The sequence below is a fragment of the Python bivittatus genome, unplaced genomic scaffold (genome assembly GCF_059951505.1).
Source record: "Python bivittatus isolate LINGU-HERP-01145 unplaced genomic scaffold, Pbiv_v1 ctg000120_np1212, whole genome shotgun sequence".
NCBI lineage: Eukaryota > Metazoa > Chordata > Lepidosauria > Squamata > Pythonidae > Python > Python bivittatus.
Window position 1 is genome coordinate 4469321 of NW_028277037.1, and position 17365 is coordinate 4486685.

At 39.1% G+C, this 17365-nt stretch overlaps 1 protein-coding gene across 4 annotated transcripts in view; it reads right to left on the bottom strand.

Annotated features, from left to right (window-relative positions):
• Positions 1-17365, bottom strand: part of ITPR2 (inositol 1,4,5-trisphosphate receptor type 2) — a 224016-nt gene that overhangs the window by 99555 nt on the left and 107096 nt on the right. For all 4 annotated transcript variants that reach the window (XM_088134864.1, XM_088134865.1, XM_088134863.1 and 1 more), the window contains exons 35-37: positions 16707-16897; positions 15159-15301; positions 13061-13169 (exon numbers count right to left, since the gene is read on the bottom strand). In XM_088134864.1, the coding sequence (XP_087990990.1) occupies positions 13061-13169; positions 15159-15301; positions 16707-16897 (443 nt within the window). The remainder of the gene's footprint in view (positions 1-13060; positions 13170-15158; positions 15302-16706; positions 16898-17365) is intronic.

Below are 17365 nucleotides of genomic sequence, written 5' to 3' on the forward strand. Positions count from 1 at the left end.
GTCAGGAGGTAAGCAGGCAAATGCTCACCAAAAGGAAAATAGCTCCCTGCGTATTCTTCAAGTTTCAGCATTCCCAACTGAAAAATCACCTGCTCGGTGCTTCCAGATACAGTATACCGCATCTTAACCCAAAATAAATCATCCCAGCTAGCAAACAGTGATAATGGTATGAGATCACACAGGTCTCGAGCTACTTCTGAAGCATGGATAGGCTCATCTTTGAAGACTCTTACCTGCCCTTCCATGCACTTGCCATGCACTTGCCCTTCCATGCACTACTTCTGAACACAGAGGTCAAAAGTCCCTGGAATACAAATGCCACCTGTGATACGAACCATTCACATTGGCAACTAGCCATACCTAGATAAAGGAAAAGTTTGTACTGGACCAGCAGAAACCTAAAACTAGTTTCCAGATTCTTTCAAAAGTAGATTTTTTTTTTTAATTGCTAAATAACAATCTAACAATGGAGACAGTGACATTCTTATAGGGAAGGGATAATATATCTCCTCCCAGTGGCTTACTGAAGCAGTGTTTCTCAAACTTGGCAACTTTATGATACGTGGACTGCAACTCCCAGAATTCCCCAGCCATTCTGGGAGTTGATGTCCACACATTGTAAACTTGCCGAAGTTGAGAAACACTGTACTAAAGTGAACCACTGGCCACAACTCCAGGGCCACCTGCATTGGAATGACCCAACTTTCAATGGTAAGTGTATCTTTTAAAAGAAAAAGCTATAGGGCCACTTCTTTGTTCTTCCTTTCTCCTTCTCCTCCCCCCTTGTCCACCTCATTAGAGAAATAAAGATTCAGGCATGATTACATCCAACCGCCCTTATTAGTTAGGGAACTGCCTTCTGAGGGGTTGGGGAGAAAGAACGAAGAGAATGCTGGGAGAGGAACAGGGAAGAAGAACCCCAGGAGGAGAGAATTCAGAGGGGATGGTGGGGAAAACCAGAAAGTGTCTTACATCTTAGCAGCATCACTAGTTTTGATCCTGCTTCCCTTTCCTGGCCCTTTGTTAGCTCCTCCCATAAAAGGGAGAGAGTTAAAGGGTTATCTGTAAATATTTCTGGGACCAAGGCATGACAAACACTTCGATGACTCTTTACTTTGTTCTTACTACTTAACTTCCAGGCCCAGGTAACTCAACAGCCATTGATCTTCTCTAAGAGGCTGCTGTTCTGTCATGCCTCCTCATCACCTTCTCTTCTTCTCTAGCACTTTGCCCTTGCCTCTTTCTTGCAATCAGGACCGATCTTGTCATCCTGATCCTCCTTCCTTTGACCCTGCAATCACTCTGTAGGGGTGATTAGAGCTAGATGTTTGTTCAGAAAACACGTCTAAACTTGTTTCTTTTTGAAAGGGACGATTAAATACAGCCCACGCCAAAGCATGCTCATTTGGAAGCAAGTCCCACCTGAGATCAAATGCACACAGGATCGCAGCTTTAATTATTTCACTGTATAATGCCAACAAATCAGTTGTTATATGCTAACCCGAGTCCTCAGTCGTAACCTCCAGCTAGATGGATTTATGTTCACAGTGCAAAGGATTAACTGGTTCCATTGCTGTCACCAATGAAAACTATCAGAATGAGGCCATGATGCTATTTTTATGACATTTTCCCTTAAAACTGAGGTCAGACTATTATATATGTACAACATGCCAGCTTTATTTTCTTGACTGTCGAATCCCCGGGAGTATCATAAATATACACTGGCAGCACTTAATATGGTGTTTCAGATTCTGCTCACTGCTGGTTCTGGTCCAGTCCCGAAGTATGAAACAGGAGGCAGTTGTTTTAATATATTAGACAGAGCAATAATACATTTGCACCAATCAACGGGAAACAGCACAACATCACAGATCTACAAATTAATTCAGAACCGGAGTAGACCCTGCATCTTTTCAATCTTCTCTGTCTTGCACTTGTAAGATAAGATAACTAAATTCCTACCACCTGTAGATGCTGGTTACAAGGAAATGGTTGGCAACAGTATAGCCTAAAAGAGTAAAATATAATGTCCTGTTATATTTTTGCTGGCTACTATTTTCAAATCAGGCTTGGATGTAAAAGAATCATGGCTTTGCTACAGGGAAAGTATTATGGGGGTCTTCAGACAAGGCTGGCATACTTAGCCAATAAAGAGAGATTGGAAGAGGCAATGAAGAATAGGACTCTAGGAAAATGATAAGACCTTTTTTGCCCATATTCTAGCATTAAAGTGGTCTTTCAACCCATGTTTCAAAGCTGCTGAATGCAATGTTAAAATAAAATTGATGAATGCAATGTTAAAATGGCTGGCTGGGGAATTCTGGGAGTTGAAGTCCACCCATCTTAAAGTTGCTGAGGTTGAGGAACCCTACTGTAATATCAAGTGGCAATGATTGAGATAGGCAGATCAACCTTTAAAAGCAAACAAGCAAAAGCATTAATTCTACTGAATCACTCCTAAGTAGCTATTTGGCTACTAATCCAGAAAGGAAAGCACAGAATACTTACTTACTTACTTACTTACTTACTTATTTATTTATTTATAGGGGGGAAAAATCAGAGAGAAAACTGAAGTGGGTGCCATTCTCATTCTCTTCCAAGTTTATCCTCTGACAATGGGCCAGCAAAGCTATGATTATCAAAAAGGCCTGGTTGTTTGAAATCAAATGCTGACTAAGCCTTCATTTATAATGCATGTACGCATTTGAATTCTTTAAACTATTTTCTCCACCCTACGTGGTGGTCCCTTTGAGGCAGGAGGGGGCCTATTTGCAAAGCAAGGTGGGAAAATATTCTCCTTCGGTTTATTATTTCTTTTATTCGGTTTATATGACTGGCCATCTCAAACAAGTGACTCTGGGCAGCTAACGACAATTAAAACCAGCAAAAACACAAAAGATACTGGAAGTGCCCAGTTTAAGAATGCATTCCATTCCCAAGGTCTGTCCTTAAGTCAAATTTGTATGCAAGCTGGAACAGTATTTTTGTTTAATACTGTATACGTCAGTGTTTCTCAACCTTGGCAACTTTAAGATGTGTGGACTTCAACTCCCAGGATTCCCCAGCCATGGCTGGCCGGGGAATCCTGGGAGTTCAAGTCCACACATCTTAAAGTTGCCAAGGTTGAGAAACACTCGTATAAGTAATATGGTATAATGAACTCAAACCATTGTGTATTCAACTCAAATCATTTTGTATTTAACTCAAATTTGGCTACAGTTCTTAAATGTGGGTCGTCCTTAAACCAGGAGTTCTTAACTCGGGAACTACCAGTATTCAAAATAAACACACAGTTGACAGCCAAGATTCAAACAAGAACCATAAATATAACCACTTCATGGGTTCCAACTGACACACCGACCCCCATGCCCGGGAACACAGCCACATCTTCAGGGCCTTGTGAAAGGCCAACAATCTGATCTCCAAGGGGATGATGCTCCACAGGGGAGGCACTCCGGCAGAAAAGGCCCTCTTCCTGGTCCCATTAGGTGGCAGTCTTAAATGGACAGGAACTGTGGCATGCCTCTCCTGCCAGATCTGATGGGACAGGTAGATATAATCAAGGAGAGATGGGGAGAATTGCTGGCATGGCTCCCGCGCTCAACACAGTATAGCTTCTTGACCTGAGGTGTAACATTTCAGCCAAGTATCCCAAATCTATTACCTAAAAAGGAATCTGCTTGTGGGAGACAATTCTCAAATTAAGGAATTGACCTACAGGTAGATTTGCACTGTGGATTCCTCTGGTTGCATGCAAATGTTTAGACATCTCTGGTCCAATTGCATGTTGCAGTGAATCCCCATCATACAACATTAAAGACAACACTGTCTTTCTGCAATTTGGAATGCATGCAACTGAAGCTGCTTTAAAGAGACAAAAAGAAGAACCTGTCTGAAAAGTCTGGGAGGGGAGGTTTGGGGAAGGAATTGATTTATCTGTTAGAGCATATATGGCCTTTTTATCCAACTAACCATGTTGGGGCAATTCCATGCCTGCTAACTAAGACTTGCCATGGAAAAAATACCCTTCATGTGAAATTGAAAGATAACTCTTCTGTAAAAAATGAAAACATACACACTGGATTTGATCAACCTCCATCATGAACTGCTTCTGAGTTTCCAGAACTTAGGTAGTCTGATCTGAACAATTGGATAGTCATGCAAGTTTCCGGCATCTAACAAAGCAATACGCCTTTATGAGTCTCTTTTTCAGAATCTGACCCATAGGTACCTATGTGTTTCTTAGATGTATAGCCTGCCTTTCCTCCAGGTGTACGAGGCAGTTTACATGCAGAATTCCCATCTTTTTATCCTTTCAATAGCAACTTTGTGAAGTACTTAGGCTGAGACAGAATGGTGGCTCAAAGTCTTGGTGAGCTTCCCTGGTTGAGGGTGGACTTAGATGCTGGATCTCCCCAATCCTCATCCAGTGCCTTAATTCCACATCACACTAGGTCAGACAAAAAGAGTTATAAATTTTAGCTAGTTGCTATCTAATGAAGACTGTGGGATAAAAAAATGGAACAGGCACTAGCTATGGCAGTGTTTCTCAACCTTGGCAATTTTAAGATGTGTGGACTTCAACTCCCAGAATTCCCCAGCTTGGCTGGGGAATTCTGGGAGTTGAAGTCCAAACATCTTAAATTTGCCAAGGTTTAGAAACACTGAGGTATGGGCACATAGTATTTGTTAGTATGGAGAGGAATAGGATAGATTTTAGTTTCTGATTGCTTTCATCCAAGCAATCATCAGCTGAGATTTGACAACTGAGGAATTTCCCATTAGTCAGTTATAGTATCTGAGCCACTGTTGTACATAAAGCCTGTCCTCATTACTATTATTTTGGCACAATTACAGTTGGGTAACTCTTGAAGAGGCTGTAAGTCACTAGTAGGGAAATCTAAGTCTGCCTTCCCCAAATGGCGTCTTCCACATATTGTACACTGGAGTCCATAAGTGCTGACCATGCTGGTTGAGAATTTGGGGTTTCATAAAGCCAATACAGTACATCTTGTGGACATATGGTAGTATTTGAAAAGACTACCTAAACAGAATCCTGTGTCTCCACTGTTGCAAGAAACTTGAGATCCAGCCTCTATTTTCCTTTAAAAAAAATAATAATAACTTTCATATTAGGCTAGCCTTGAAATTCACAGGAGTTTTTGTTGCACCTTATTCCGTATTAATGTGGTCCATTAATCTCACCTACTCACCTCTCAGGAAAAATCATATTCAGAGTAGCATTTGATGCTAGCAGGCTGCTCATTTATTTGTCTCAACCATTAGTACAGTACAAGGTAGCTGTACTAATAAATACAGGTTTGGAAGCTAATCTTTTCAGGGAATCTCTAGTGGAAGAACCTTGGTCCTCTCCAAAAGCTTTCATCAGAGTTCCAAGGAATATAACATGTAGGAGAAGGCCTATTTTTGCACCAGGACATACATTATTAAACAGATATCCACAACCTATAGTGATTATTTCTTTTTTAAATGGCAGAGATTGAATAGCAGTAGACAAAAAGATTTGAACGGGGGAAAAGACTCCTATCAAAAATCAAAGAATTTTTCTTAGATACTGTCATGATTAAATTTGCAAAAAAACAACAACAATGTATTTTTAAAGCATATGCTGTGGTTACTTTCTTCACACCCAAAAGAAAAACAGAACGAGGCCTGTGGAATAACAACTAGTGTGTTCAGAAACGCATAACAGCGGGCATCTGTTTCCCACTGTTCTCTTCTGAAATGGTATCTATAGCTGTAAATACCAAAAAATGTCAATGCGGAAATCAAACCTCTCCACAACTGCTACCACCAAAAAAATACACTCATCTGTCACTGAAAATCTGATGAGTAAGAAATGATCAAGAGGCAGATGACTTCTGAAGTCACATGTGACTAGTACAAACTTCAGCACTTTATGACAAGTGCAAAACTCAAATGAAACTGAATAATCAATGATAATTTGATTACGTGCCATCAAATCAATGTTGACTCTTAGTGACCACACAAAGGTTTTTTCCAAATGATCTGTCCTCAACCTGGCCCTTCAAGTCTTCCAAGAGTGCACCCATCACCACCATAATCTAGTCCATCAACTTTACTCCTGTCTTCCTCTTTCCTTCCACCTTTCCCAGCATTCTGGGAAGGGATGTAGTCTTCACAGATGTTCAAAATATTATAATTTGAGTCTGGTCATTTGTACCCTGAATGAGAACTCTGGGTTGATTTGTTCAATGATCCATTTCTTTATTTCTTGGCTGTCCATGATATTCTCAGGAGTCTTCTCCAACACCAAAGTTCAAAACATCAATACTTTTCCTATCCTGCTTCTTCAAAGCCCATCACCTTTGATGCATATTATTAGCTGACAAGTGTTTTTTTCTTCTTCTGTTAGAATCATAGAGTTCACTGAGGCCACTGAGTTCAACTCTTTGCTCAGTGCAGGAATTCAAATTTAAGCATCCCAGACGAATGGTCAGCTTTTGCTTGAACATACCCAATGAAAGGGACCCCAACCCACATCTCCAACAAACTCCCTAGATATTGTTTGTGTGCGTGTGTGTCTGTGTAGCTATTGATAACTGTAATAGCCTTATTGAAATAACCTCATTCTCCACCTCATGTGTTTGGATAGAGCTACAGCAAAGTTTTCAACTTTTTGAGATTACAATTAAGAAAATAAATCTTACATTTTGAGCATCTTTGGGGGAGGGGGGGGCAGAAGGAGAAGAGAATTGCTTGTCCCTTCTGTCTGCTTCTTGGAAAACTGGAGCTACTTTTCCAATTAGTCCCATGGGGTAAAAAAGGCTGATTCTCCAAGCTTAATTTGTAAATGAGTCAATGTTCCAAAACACTTGAGCTGTGTCTAGAGAAGAGTCCTTCACTTCATCAAAGGTCCAGACCAACTGGCTTAAAACTAGCCATCTTTCTTCTAACACTTCCATGCTGGGCACGTTGTGCAAATGCTGTGGGATTGCCTGCAGTGCGCATGGAAGGTAGTGAGCTTGAAGCATCCTTGGCACATGCCAAAAGTGTTCCAGGCTGGACAGCTTCAGTGCACGCTCGTTCTGCAGCACACCCTGAAGTTTCCAGTTTAGCAGCACTTTGACCCATCCTAAGGAAGATGGATGAGCTGAACTCACCCAAAGTAATTTGAAGCCACCAAAATTGCTTCAGCACAGCAAATTATGTTAGCTCCTCACTTCAAGACAACATGACACGAATCTCTTCGTTGTAGTAAATCTAAATTGCTCAAATAGGCCTGAAACCCAGTACAGTAATCCTTTCCAACGAAGAAACTAACTCAGTATTAAAGATTTCCCACGGAACTTCCTATTTCTTAATTCTAGAGGAAATAGACTACCACAAAACATTATGTGAGCAATAAAAGAAACTATAACCAAAGAAGTATATTTCCTGTGATTTATGACTAACCTTCAATGACAGAAATCATTTAACATTCAGCCTGGAGCTTTATGACATCCCACAAGTGGCAAAATACTTGCTTAAGATTGGACTGTCAGTTCACAGTACATATCCATTTTACTTATACAGAGACACATGCAGAGAGAGGGAAGTTAATATCATGTTCCAGTATTTTTAAAAAGCAATACCCTAGTACAGTCTTTCTCAACCTTGGCAACTCAACCTTGCTGGCTAGGGAATTCAGGGACTTGAAGTCAACGCATCTTAAAGTTGCCAAGCTTGAGAAACACTGCCCTAGTAGCTCAGCTGAAAAGTTGCTATTGTATATTGAAAACCAGTGCTACAAATACAAATAAAGGGAACCCCCAGGAAAGGTCAAAAAGTCAAGATGGTGGTTGAGTGATCATGGGCCACCATCTTGACTTTGTCAAGACCTCTCCTCCAGAGATGCCCCTGTATAAATTTGAAGAGAAACCATCTTGAGAGTATTTATAAGATTAGAATACAAATACAGTATCTGTCTGTAGAGGTAGTATCCTTATTAAAGCTACCATATAAAATATAGATTACCTTCAACACACCAAGCAAAACATCAGGCAAGTTTGTTCTGCAATGGATGCAATTTATCATTCAAACCAACTGAAGAAGATAGAAGCATCTTGCTTTTAAACTGTAAGATTCTGTTTTGTTGTTGTTTTGTTAGCCTCTCTAATATAATATATGCCTGGGTTTTAATGCCCATTGAAAATGAAAGCACATTTCTATGCTCACTTTTTAAAGATACATATAATAGGAAGTAGTGGTGTGATAAAAATAATTCTGTAGATACCAGTAATTCAAGTATAAACTGGATATTAAAAACATTATTAACAAAAGGGCTATTAGATCTCTTCAAAAAAGAATCCACCTCATAAGGCATTTTCAAACTATGCTTTTCATACTGCACTGTTCAAATATACTGTATTTGTTCCTTCAAAGATCTGCAGGTTAATGGTTGTCCCCATTATCATATCATGTAGTAATTTGGTGTTCTATAAAAGAGCTGAAATGAGACTGAGTAGATGAGATTTTTAAATTTTCCCTAACTTGGAACGTTACTACATTTGAATCACAAATTGTGGTTTATAATAAATTTTAGTTATAAACCAATATTTCACATTACAAGCAAATGTGACAAATCATAGCAAACTAAAAGAGTTATTCAACATCTTCGATTATCTGCTACCTGGCAGGTATAATTTTAACTGAAAAACCCTGTAAACATGTACCTTAGATTCATCTTTAGCTCTGCATTGTACTGTTCAACCTGAACAGAGGAAATTTTTAAAAATCTCCTTGTTTGTACTATTCAGTAGACTGAGTCTAGTTAGATGTAGTCAATATGCTAATGCAAAGCTAGATTAGAAGTAAATGGTCATCAGTTTAGTCATCAGCTTGCTGTTGGAAACCATACATTCAATTTGAGCAACTATTTTGGGCTCCAGATTCATTAAGCAAGAAATCTGCCCACTCCACCATCTTGAGGGCCACAGGAACTCCCAAAGTGAGTACAGCTCTATATTTTGAGGTGGATGGAAGAAAACTATTTTTCATTCTGTGTAGGGGTTCAGTAAAGATCTTTTTCTGGCTCTCATTAACACATTGCACCTTCTAACACAGAAATGTTCAGCTATAGCTCCAAGATGCTATGAAGCCTCCAAAAACCTTGGAAGTAACTTCTAGAATCTTCCAACAGTTGCCTATGTATGCTGGTTTTCAACACGACAGAAGAGGTTGCATGCAATACATGTGCAATAACCATGTATTTAATTATTTTCACCTAATTTCAATTACATGTTCATTATATTGAAGCAAATACATTTGTCCTGGGTCTGCCTCCTTTTTGGTCCTGTCCGCACCTCCTTGGGAGGGTACAATTCCAAATGTCACTCAAACACCACCAGCAGCTCTCAGGCCAAAATATTGTGCATTCCTGACCTAAGGAACCAAGTGATATTGTTAGCACTGGAAGCTTCAGAGTGGTGGCTACCAAATCTAGCCACAATGTATGATTCTCCAGAAGGTGCAGTTAAAGGGGGAAGAAAGAATAAATTAAAAGCACAATCATCTGCAGACATTAAAACACAAAATCCATCACATTTTTTCTACAGAGCTAACTCCTTGAATGATTATGTTCTTTATGAAACTGCTCCAATTTTTATCATTTCTTCCTTGCTTGACCCTAACACTCTCTGCTAGGGAAATGCTGCCCTTAAAACACCTTTTAAAGAAAAGAACAATCAAGTTAAGAAAAACCCTTTAATTGCTGTGTTTTAAATAGTAATAGCAGCATGGCCATAACAATTTGACTGTCAAATTGTATTATTCTTCTTCCCATGATGATTCTTATGAATTCAAGCTCTATGTGCTTAAAGCTAAAATCTAAACTTATGAATTAGTTTCCTGGTGTACAAAATATTCTATTTTTAAAGCCAGTCTCCCCGTTTATAGATTCTTTGAGCAGACAGTAAAACAGATGCCCTTGTTGTCCGTGCAAATGGTTTGAAACCAACATGAGCCAAGTTGGTGAGCTGTTAGAGAGATGGACTAGGACTAGGGAGACCCAGGTCTAAATGTCCACTTAGTTATGAACTCTTTAGCCATGGCTGAAACAACCACTGTCTCATATCGCTCTGCAGTGAGATGGGCAGTGACAAATTTGAAATATAAATAAAAATAAATGTCTAAACTATCTTCAAGGTTCCTATGAGGGTCAATAGCAGTGAGGGTGAGACAACCGCATCACTCCCTGGAGCTCTTAGTGGCAACATAGAATTTCAACAAAGGAGTAATACGGTCTGTAGCCCATCGTGCCCTAAACAGCAAGAAAATTTTAAAACATACCAGAGTAGTGAATGGTAAAATACAAAGGGAAGGGGAAAAACCAACCGGTTGTAAATGAAATAATACTAATACAAAGAATATGTAGAAGACAAGGTGCTCATTTTTACAACAAAAACTCGAATAGTTTTTACCCTGTTTCATATTGTGGCATTATTTGTGATAAAATCCTTGATCAGCGTATCTGTTTCTGCCAAATATACAGATGTCTAATTTTAATAGCTGAAGTTCATACATTTTCCTTATGCCCAGATTATGTCTGTCTGTCTGTCTGTCTCCATCTAACTACCTTTATTTAAAATTCACTTAACAGATTGCTTATCTGAGTTACTCATACTGGCACAGGCTATTGTGGTGCGATAGATAATAATAAAAACAAACAGAGAAGAAGCAAAAAGGGCATTTATCAAGTTATTCTTATCAACTTTCATATGGCATGAAAGAAAACTGTGACTCACACCACTGGAAAGTGAGAGCGCGTTGTGAAGTGATACAATATTCACAACTGTTGCATCACTCACAATGGTTTTAAAAGCAGAGGTTTTTATTGGTTGCGGGGGGAGCACAACTCACTCGGACAGGCACTCAGCAGAATGACCTTTCTTCCTTATTGAAAACTGGGGTCACGCACCAAAACATGCAGGCTTGGTGGCCGCAGCATCAAATTCCTCTTGCTGTAAAACCTTCTAATAGATTCCCCATATACCACCGCTTCAGCACCCAAACAGCACTGCACTACCCTTATTAGCTGAACCAAACTAGCTTTATGAATAGGTTTCAAAATGACCCGTGCCTGATTCAAGATGCCATCAGACAGGACACTGTAGGGGAAGAATATGTGAGATGCTCTGGAGCATGATCTCACGTAAGTATTGTCCTCCCACAAGTTAAAGCCAGAAGGAGAAAGGCTGGGAAGCCCTAAAGAAATAGGTCTTTAGGACCTACAATCCCAGGGGAGACGCTAGAGATAAGCGAACTGACTTTTTCAATATTAATACTCTCATCTGGCTTAGCTGATTATTTGGACAACCTGGTTGGCTGGTTTAATGGCATTGTCCTGATCTCTTAACTTTTGATTAGTAGCAGCTTTGAGCACGACTAACTTTACTATATGTTTTAAAGAAACGTTATGCAAAACTCATTCACTTTGATGACATTTCAGTGGGACCTTCAGAAGTTGTGATGTTCTTATATTTATTTAGCAATGAGGTGGTCCTGTTTTTCATTGTCGAATGATCTCTCTAGAGATCTGCAGCCTGTTTGGGCTTCCCACATTTCATTTAAATCCTAAGGGAAAACGTCACGTGGATACCCCTTGCAGCTTTTTCATACTGGACTTTCTGTGTTTAGCAGAAAGCATCCATTCAAACATAGGTGCAGTGTCCAGTATATATAAAAGCAAGGGTCTAGTAATTGTGGTTGCATACAAACCATAAATATTAATTAAAATTGAATATCTGAGATTTCAGAACTCTTGCAACCTTTTTTAATTTGTTCTGCATAAGACTGAGGATAGAAATTAGTTTATCCACCTTACGTCAAAGGGTTTTCTGTGAAATCTTGGGCACAAAGGTAGTCCTCATCTCGGTCAATACATTTCCTTCCCCTGCTTATCTTCATTTCTGTATTTTGCCTTTCATTCCATTTGTCTCCTATGGTGAAGTTTTAGTTGTTGTTTGGTTTTTTCTGGCTGTTAATTTTTAGTATAAAAATGCCATGTGTATATCTTTCATTGAGATTTTTTTTAATGTTTCTATATCCACGTCCACTGACTGCAGCTTCCCACCCAGCTTCCATGAATAAAGGCAATATAAACAAACAAATGTAAAAGTGATTCAAACTACAATATGCTGATGATTATGTCAATCACAAGAGCATACAATTTTTCAGAACCCTCCTTTAGAACAATGATAAGCATCACCAAGATTAAATACTATTCTTCAATCATAAGTGCAACCAATAGAAGAACAACATTGAGCAAATCTGGAAGGATTGCTATGGGGCAAGTCACTTGGTTTTTCAAGAACCAGGTTCTTTTCCCGGAAGCACTGGGATGTTCAAACTTACTGATAAGAGAAGGAAAGGTTTATTGGCCACATCTGGGCAGTTGTAGAAGACTGTGGAATGATACCACCTATCAGTGTCTGAGCATCTGCCAAGGAAAACATTTTCCTGAATGATGACTGTGAGAACTGAGATGATTCCAGTGGCAGGCCCTTGTTGCTGGCCACACACACACAAGCTTAAGCTGTCCCAGTGTGGTTTCTTGTGAAGGCAGATAGAGCTATCTGCACACACTAGAGGGAAACGTCAGCAGCTTTAGGGCAAGCTCTAGTTAGCAAACATTGAGGAGGAAAATCCCAAAACAACATAATAAGAGGAGAAAATGCTTAGCTCGTAGACTAAGTGTTGATATCAAAGAAGTGATAGTGTAAATAGGATAATTGGGACACTTCATATGATAATGTTTTGTTGATAGGTCTCTTTGTTAAGAACCCTCAAAATGTTTTCTTTAATGAACGTGAACACCAGCTTAATGTATCTCTGTGAGCAAAGTCAGTATTAGAAAAATTCTATGATAACAACTAAGACACATTTTCTTTTTTTTAACATGGTTCAAATTTTTCCCTAGATTCCATTTACTTTCCCCTGGAAATCACATTAAAACATTTATCATCATATATTTGTATACTTTCTGCTTAAATACCATAGCTGATACAACATGCTCTTTAGGAATAAGATTCAAGCATACCTCTTCGACGAAACTATCTTTCTTGTCAAGCATTTCCCGCAAAGTCTGGAGAATTTTGATGCAGAGTTTTTCTTCCTTCTCCATTAGCCTTTTTGTATGGTTTATCAATCTTGAAATAAAACATGAAGCAAAATATAACACCAAGCACAATGGGCTTATCCTGATTATTTGTCTTTGCTCTTTTTCATATTATATTTGTATGGTTATTCATACTGTGCAGTTCATGAATGGTTCTGTTGTAAATGCAATATTTGCATTTATACTCAAGCAAAGGAACAATATATAGTCACAATTTTCCAATAGAAGAGAACGTCTGGCACTGATGTTACCTAGTTGGGTAATGAAACATCTGCAAGCAAATGACCAAGCTTGGAGCCTTAAGGTCTCCACATACTCACAGTCTCTAGACCTATATTGCCAAACTGATCCTCTCAAATGTTTTAGATTACAACCCATTTTGGATAGTATTGTGGGAGGTGAAGTCCAAACCATATGATAAATATTACTTTGGAGAAGACTGCTGTAAATAAACTGTTTAGCTTTGCTGAAAGCTTGGCATCATCCCATTATTGAATAGCTCAGTATAGAGAACAAAGAGAAGGGGGTTGAATTACAACCAAAAAATCCAATCAAGTTTTCTTCAGCCACTAGGAAGGGGTGAGCCAAAATGAAAATGGGTGGGCCTCATTTCCAAAGATAATGTTCCAATGTTCAATAAGTGAACATTGGTGAACTTTTCAAGACTGGTGGATTTGGCTCTTCCTTCCGCTTAGCTGGAGGATGGACTAGAAAAAAGGATTATGCTTGCCAAAGACTGAAGGAAGCAGAAGACAATGATAAGATGGATGGGACCAAAGAGAACTGCTACAGGTTCTTGGAAGAGCTACAAGTTATTACTAAAGACAATCAAGGAGGTCAACCTCTGCAAAGCAGAAAACCTGTATAATTTTGTTGCTTATTCTAAGTTTGCATAAGCTAAATTTGCATGAGAAATTAGTTCAAGGAGCTAATACTAGATGCTTCTGAACAGACATCCAGATGGTAAATCAAAGTTTCAGCAACCAAAAGATAATGGGGATTTTTTTTTTCCAGCCTGCAGAACACATTCCTCAAAAAGAAAATGAATCAAATATATATTGGCACATTATATTTTGGAACACAATGTACAGTTAACCAGATAAACAACCTTTCCCAATGCTGTAGTGTCAGTAGGATTGCGTTCTAATATATTTTCTATTAACACTATCGGGCACCAATCTGACAAGATCAAAATACCTTTTATTATGTACAGAGGGAGCAGGGGGATTGTATAAACAACCCCATTTCAAGTGCAAAATCTTCCATTTTGAACATAAAACATTCTTTGAACATTCTGAATGTGTTCTGAGCCCAAATGTGGGTGTTTTGTGGTTGGAACAGAGCTGTTTAAGATCAAAAGGTTTGAAATGATCCCATTCTACCCTCCAAACAGCTGGTTTGCACTCTAAATGGACTCTTTTGATTTGAAACATTCCCCACCACCAGGAAGCCAACTTCGTATGGGCAAAAGACTGGTTTTCACCTCCATACAGTGGGTTTCAGAGCCCAGACCATTAACCTTTTTCTTTGCAACTAGAAACCATTATGGACTAAAAAGGCTTTATCTCTACCTGCAAAATGTACAGTTGTTCCAAAGCCACTCCCAGACTTTAATTCAATCGTATGATGTTCTGGAGATGTTCTAACTAATAACCCTTTTAACACTAATGGAATGGAAATTACTAAAGTGTGTTTCCTTCGTATACTGCTTAGAACGTCAGAAACATATTGTGTAGCTCATATTCATGCCAGTATGGCCTCTCCCTGAAGTGCTCACGGTACCATAAGATGCCATTCCAGTGGTTCATCTTGGGTATCTGATCAGATCAAGTCAAATGGGAATAAACTACTGTAACAGCTCTCACTTCATTAAAGGGTGCCTTCAGCCTCCAAAGTAATTTAACCTTCACTTTCCATGTTATGTGAGGATGACAAAGATGCAACATGACAAGAAACATGATAGAAAGTGAGCAGTCAAATATGTTTCAGAGTGACTTTACTGACTTGTTTCAGCACTTACTTGGACATGAAAGCGCCACATCTAATTCTAGCATCGCTCCCTTCAGGAAAGAGAAGTTCAGGGCTATGTAAGACATCAACCAACACTGAAAATTCAGCTTGCATCATAGGACTGAATTGCTCTTCCAAGGAAGCCACCACATCCTAAAAAATGACAATAAAAAAGAGATGCTTTGCGAAGGCATCTGGACAATAAAGTGTCCCTAGTTTTCCAGCAAACACAGTAGGACAAAGACTGTTTTCAACATTTTCCCATTTCAAGGGAACTGAGCTGATATAAAGAAAACATATAACTGCAACATGTTATTACTGATTTCATTCAACAACTCAAAAAATGATAATCAGTCATCATCTAGATGCTGCTTTAAATATGCTGTTATAATTAACATTCCTGGTGGATTTTCCCTAGCCAAGCCCCCACCCCCTGACTCTTTCCTCTTTAGGAAGGGAATCCTTGAATCAACTCATTATATCAGCATACGTTAATATTAATTAATGCTAATAGTTATGTAAGCACACATCTACCAGGCATGATCCCTGTGCTGCCACAACATTACACTGGGATCAATTATGCCAGCACCTTTGATTTGGATGGATATTAGGAAAGAAGACACATAAAGACAGAGGCCCACCCAGGAAGAAGAAGAGAAGGACGTAGGTGGTGTAACAGAACAATTCCAAGAAGTTCTTCTCTTTATGATATTGTCAGGCACTCTGACAGCTGCCTGAGCTGACAGTGATTTTTTTCCCAGACACAATTCTCAAAGAATTCTCATCAGCAAGATCTTTTGAGATGAAAGGTGTAGAGGTACAAGTATTCTTGCCAGTGAGTTAGTTCAGTTTAGAACCAATATACATCTAGACAGAGATTTCTATTCAGTTTCTTATAGTCTTAGTACAAACCAGCAAGGAAGTGATGGTTTGCAATTGATTGTTTGCAACTGATTGTTGCACAACAGTCTCTAGAATCTTATTCATCTGGGAATCAGCTCTTACAGGTATCCTGCTCTATTTTTCTAGGTATCGTGCCCTATTTTTCTCACATGTGCCCACAGTACTGGGGTCCCATTAACTCATAGTTTTCCTTATCCCTTGGACTTTGGAGGTGGGATGAGAGGTTTTGAAATCTAATCACTGCATTTCAAAGCAAGTGCTGGGTTCAAAACAAGGGCCCTTCCTATTTCTTTTCTTTTTCTTTTTTTACTATCATGGAAGAAGAGCATTCGAGGTTAAGTTGTTTTAATGAAAGAGGAAATTATTTAGCAAGAGTGAAATGAGTATGGTTGAACCAACATAAGCATGGTTTGTACAAGCAGAATGCCATGAGTTGCTTCCATAGAAAATAAAATAGTGGCCTATTATTAAGTCCACTAACATAACTTAGGCAGAAAGTTGGATGACCAATGTTAGGAACCCAAATCAGATATGTTTATTTATTTGTCGATTTTTTTTGGCAAGTCGTTTCTAAGCATCATCCCTCCAGGACTTGATAGCCATGTTTAAAGCAAACAATGAACAGAGCATTTGGATACACCATTTTCTATCATACCTGTAGCTTCTCAATGATATTCCTATAATCCCACGAAGGTCCTCCAAGGGGCTCTTTAAAGCGAGGACCACTACGAGCAGACATCCGCCAACCCATGGCTGCCCTTTGGACCATATTAGAGTGACTTTTCATGAATAATGTATTCACTTGACTATCCAAATCCACTGGGATCGCAATTCCACGGTTTTTTGCTTTGGAAGAACACCATTAAAAATATATCAGTACATATATATCTATGACAGTTAATACCAGCAAAGAGGCAAATTTAGACATGTTTGACATAAAATGTTGCTGATAATGGAACTGCGTGTCTTCCTTCCTTCCTTCCTTCCTCCCTCCCTCCCTCCCCAAAACATATAGATGTAAAATTGGTAAAACTGCTGAAAACTATCAGCTTTGATAGAAATCAAAATACTAAGCAGCCATCTCATTGGATTCTACAGGTAGTCCTCATTTAACAACCACTTGTTCAATAACTGTTCAAAGTTACAACGGCACTGAATGGGGGGGGATTTACAATGGGTCCTTGTAGTTGTAGCCATCGCAGTGTCCCTGTGGTCACGTGATTGCAATTCGGGTGCTTGGCAGCCAGCTCGCAACTATGATGTTGCAGTATCCCACAGTCTCATGATCACCATTTACAACCTTCACCGATGGCT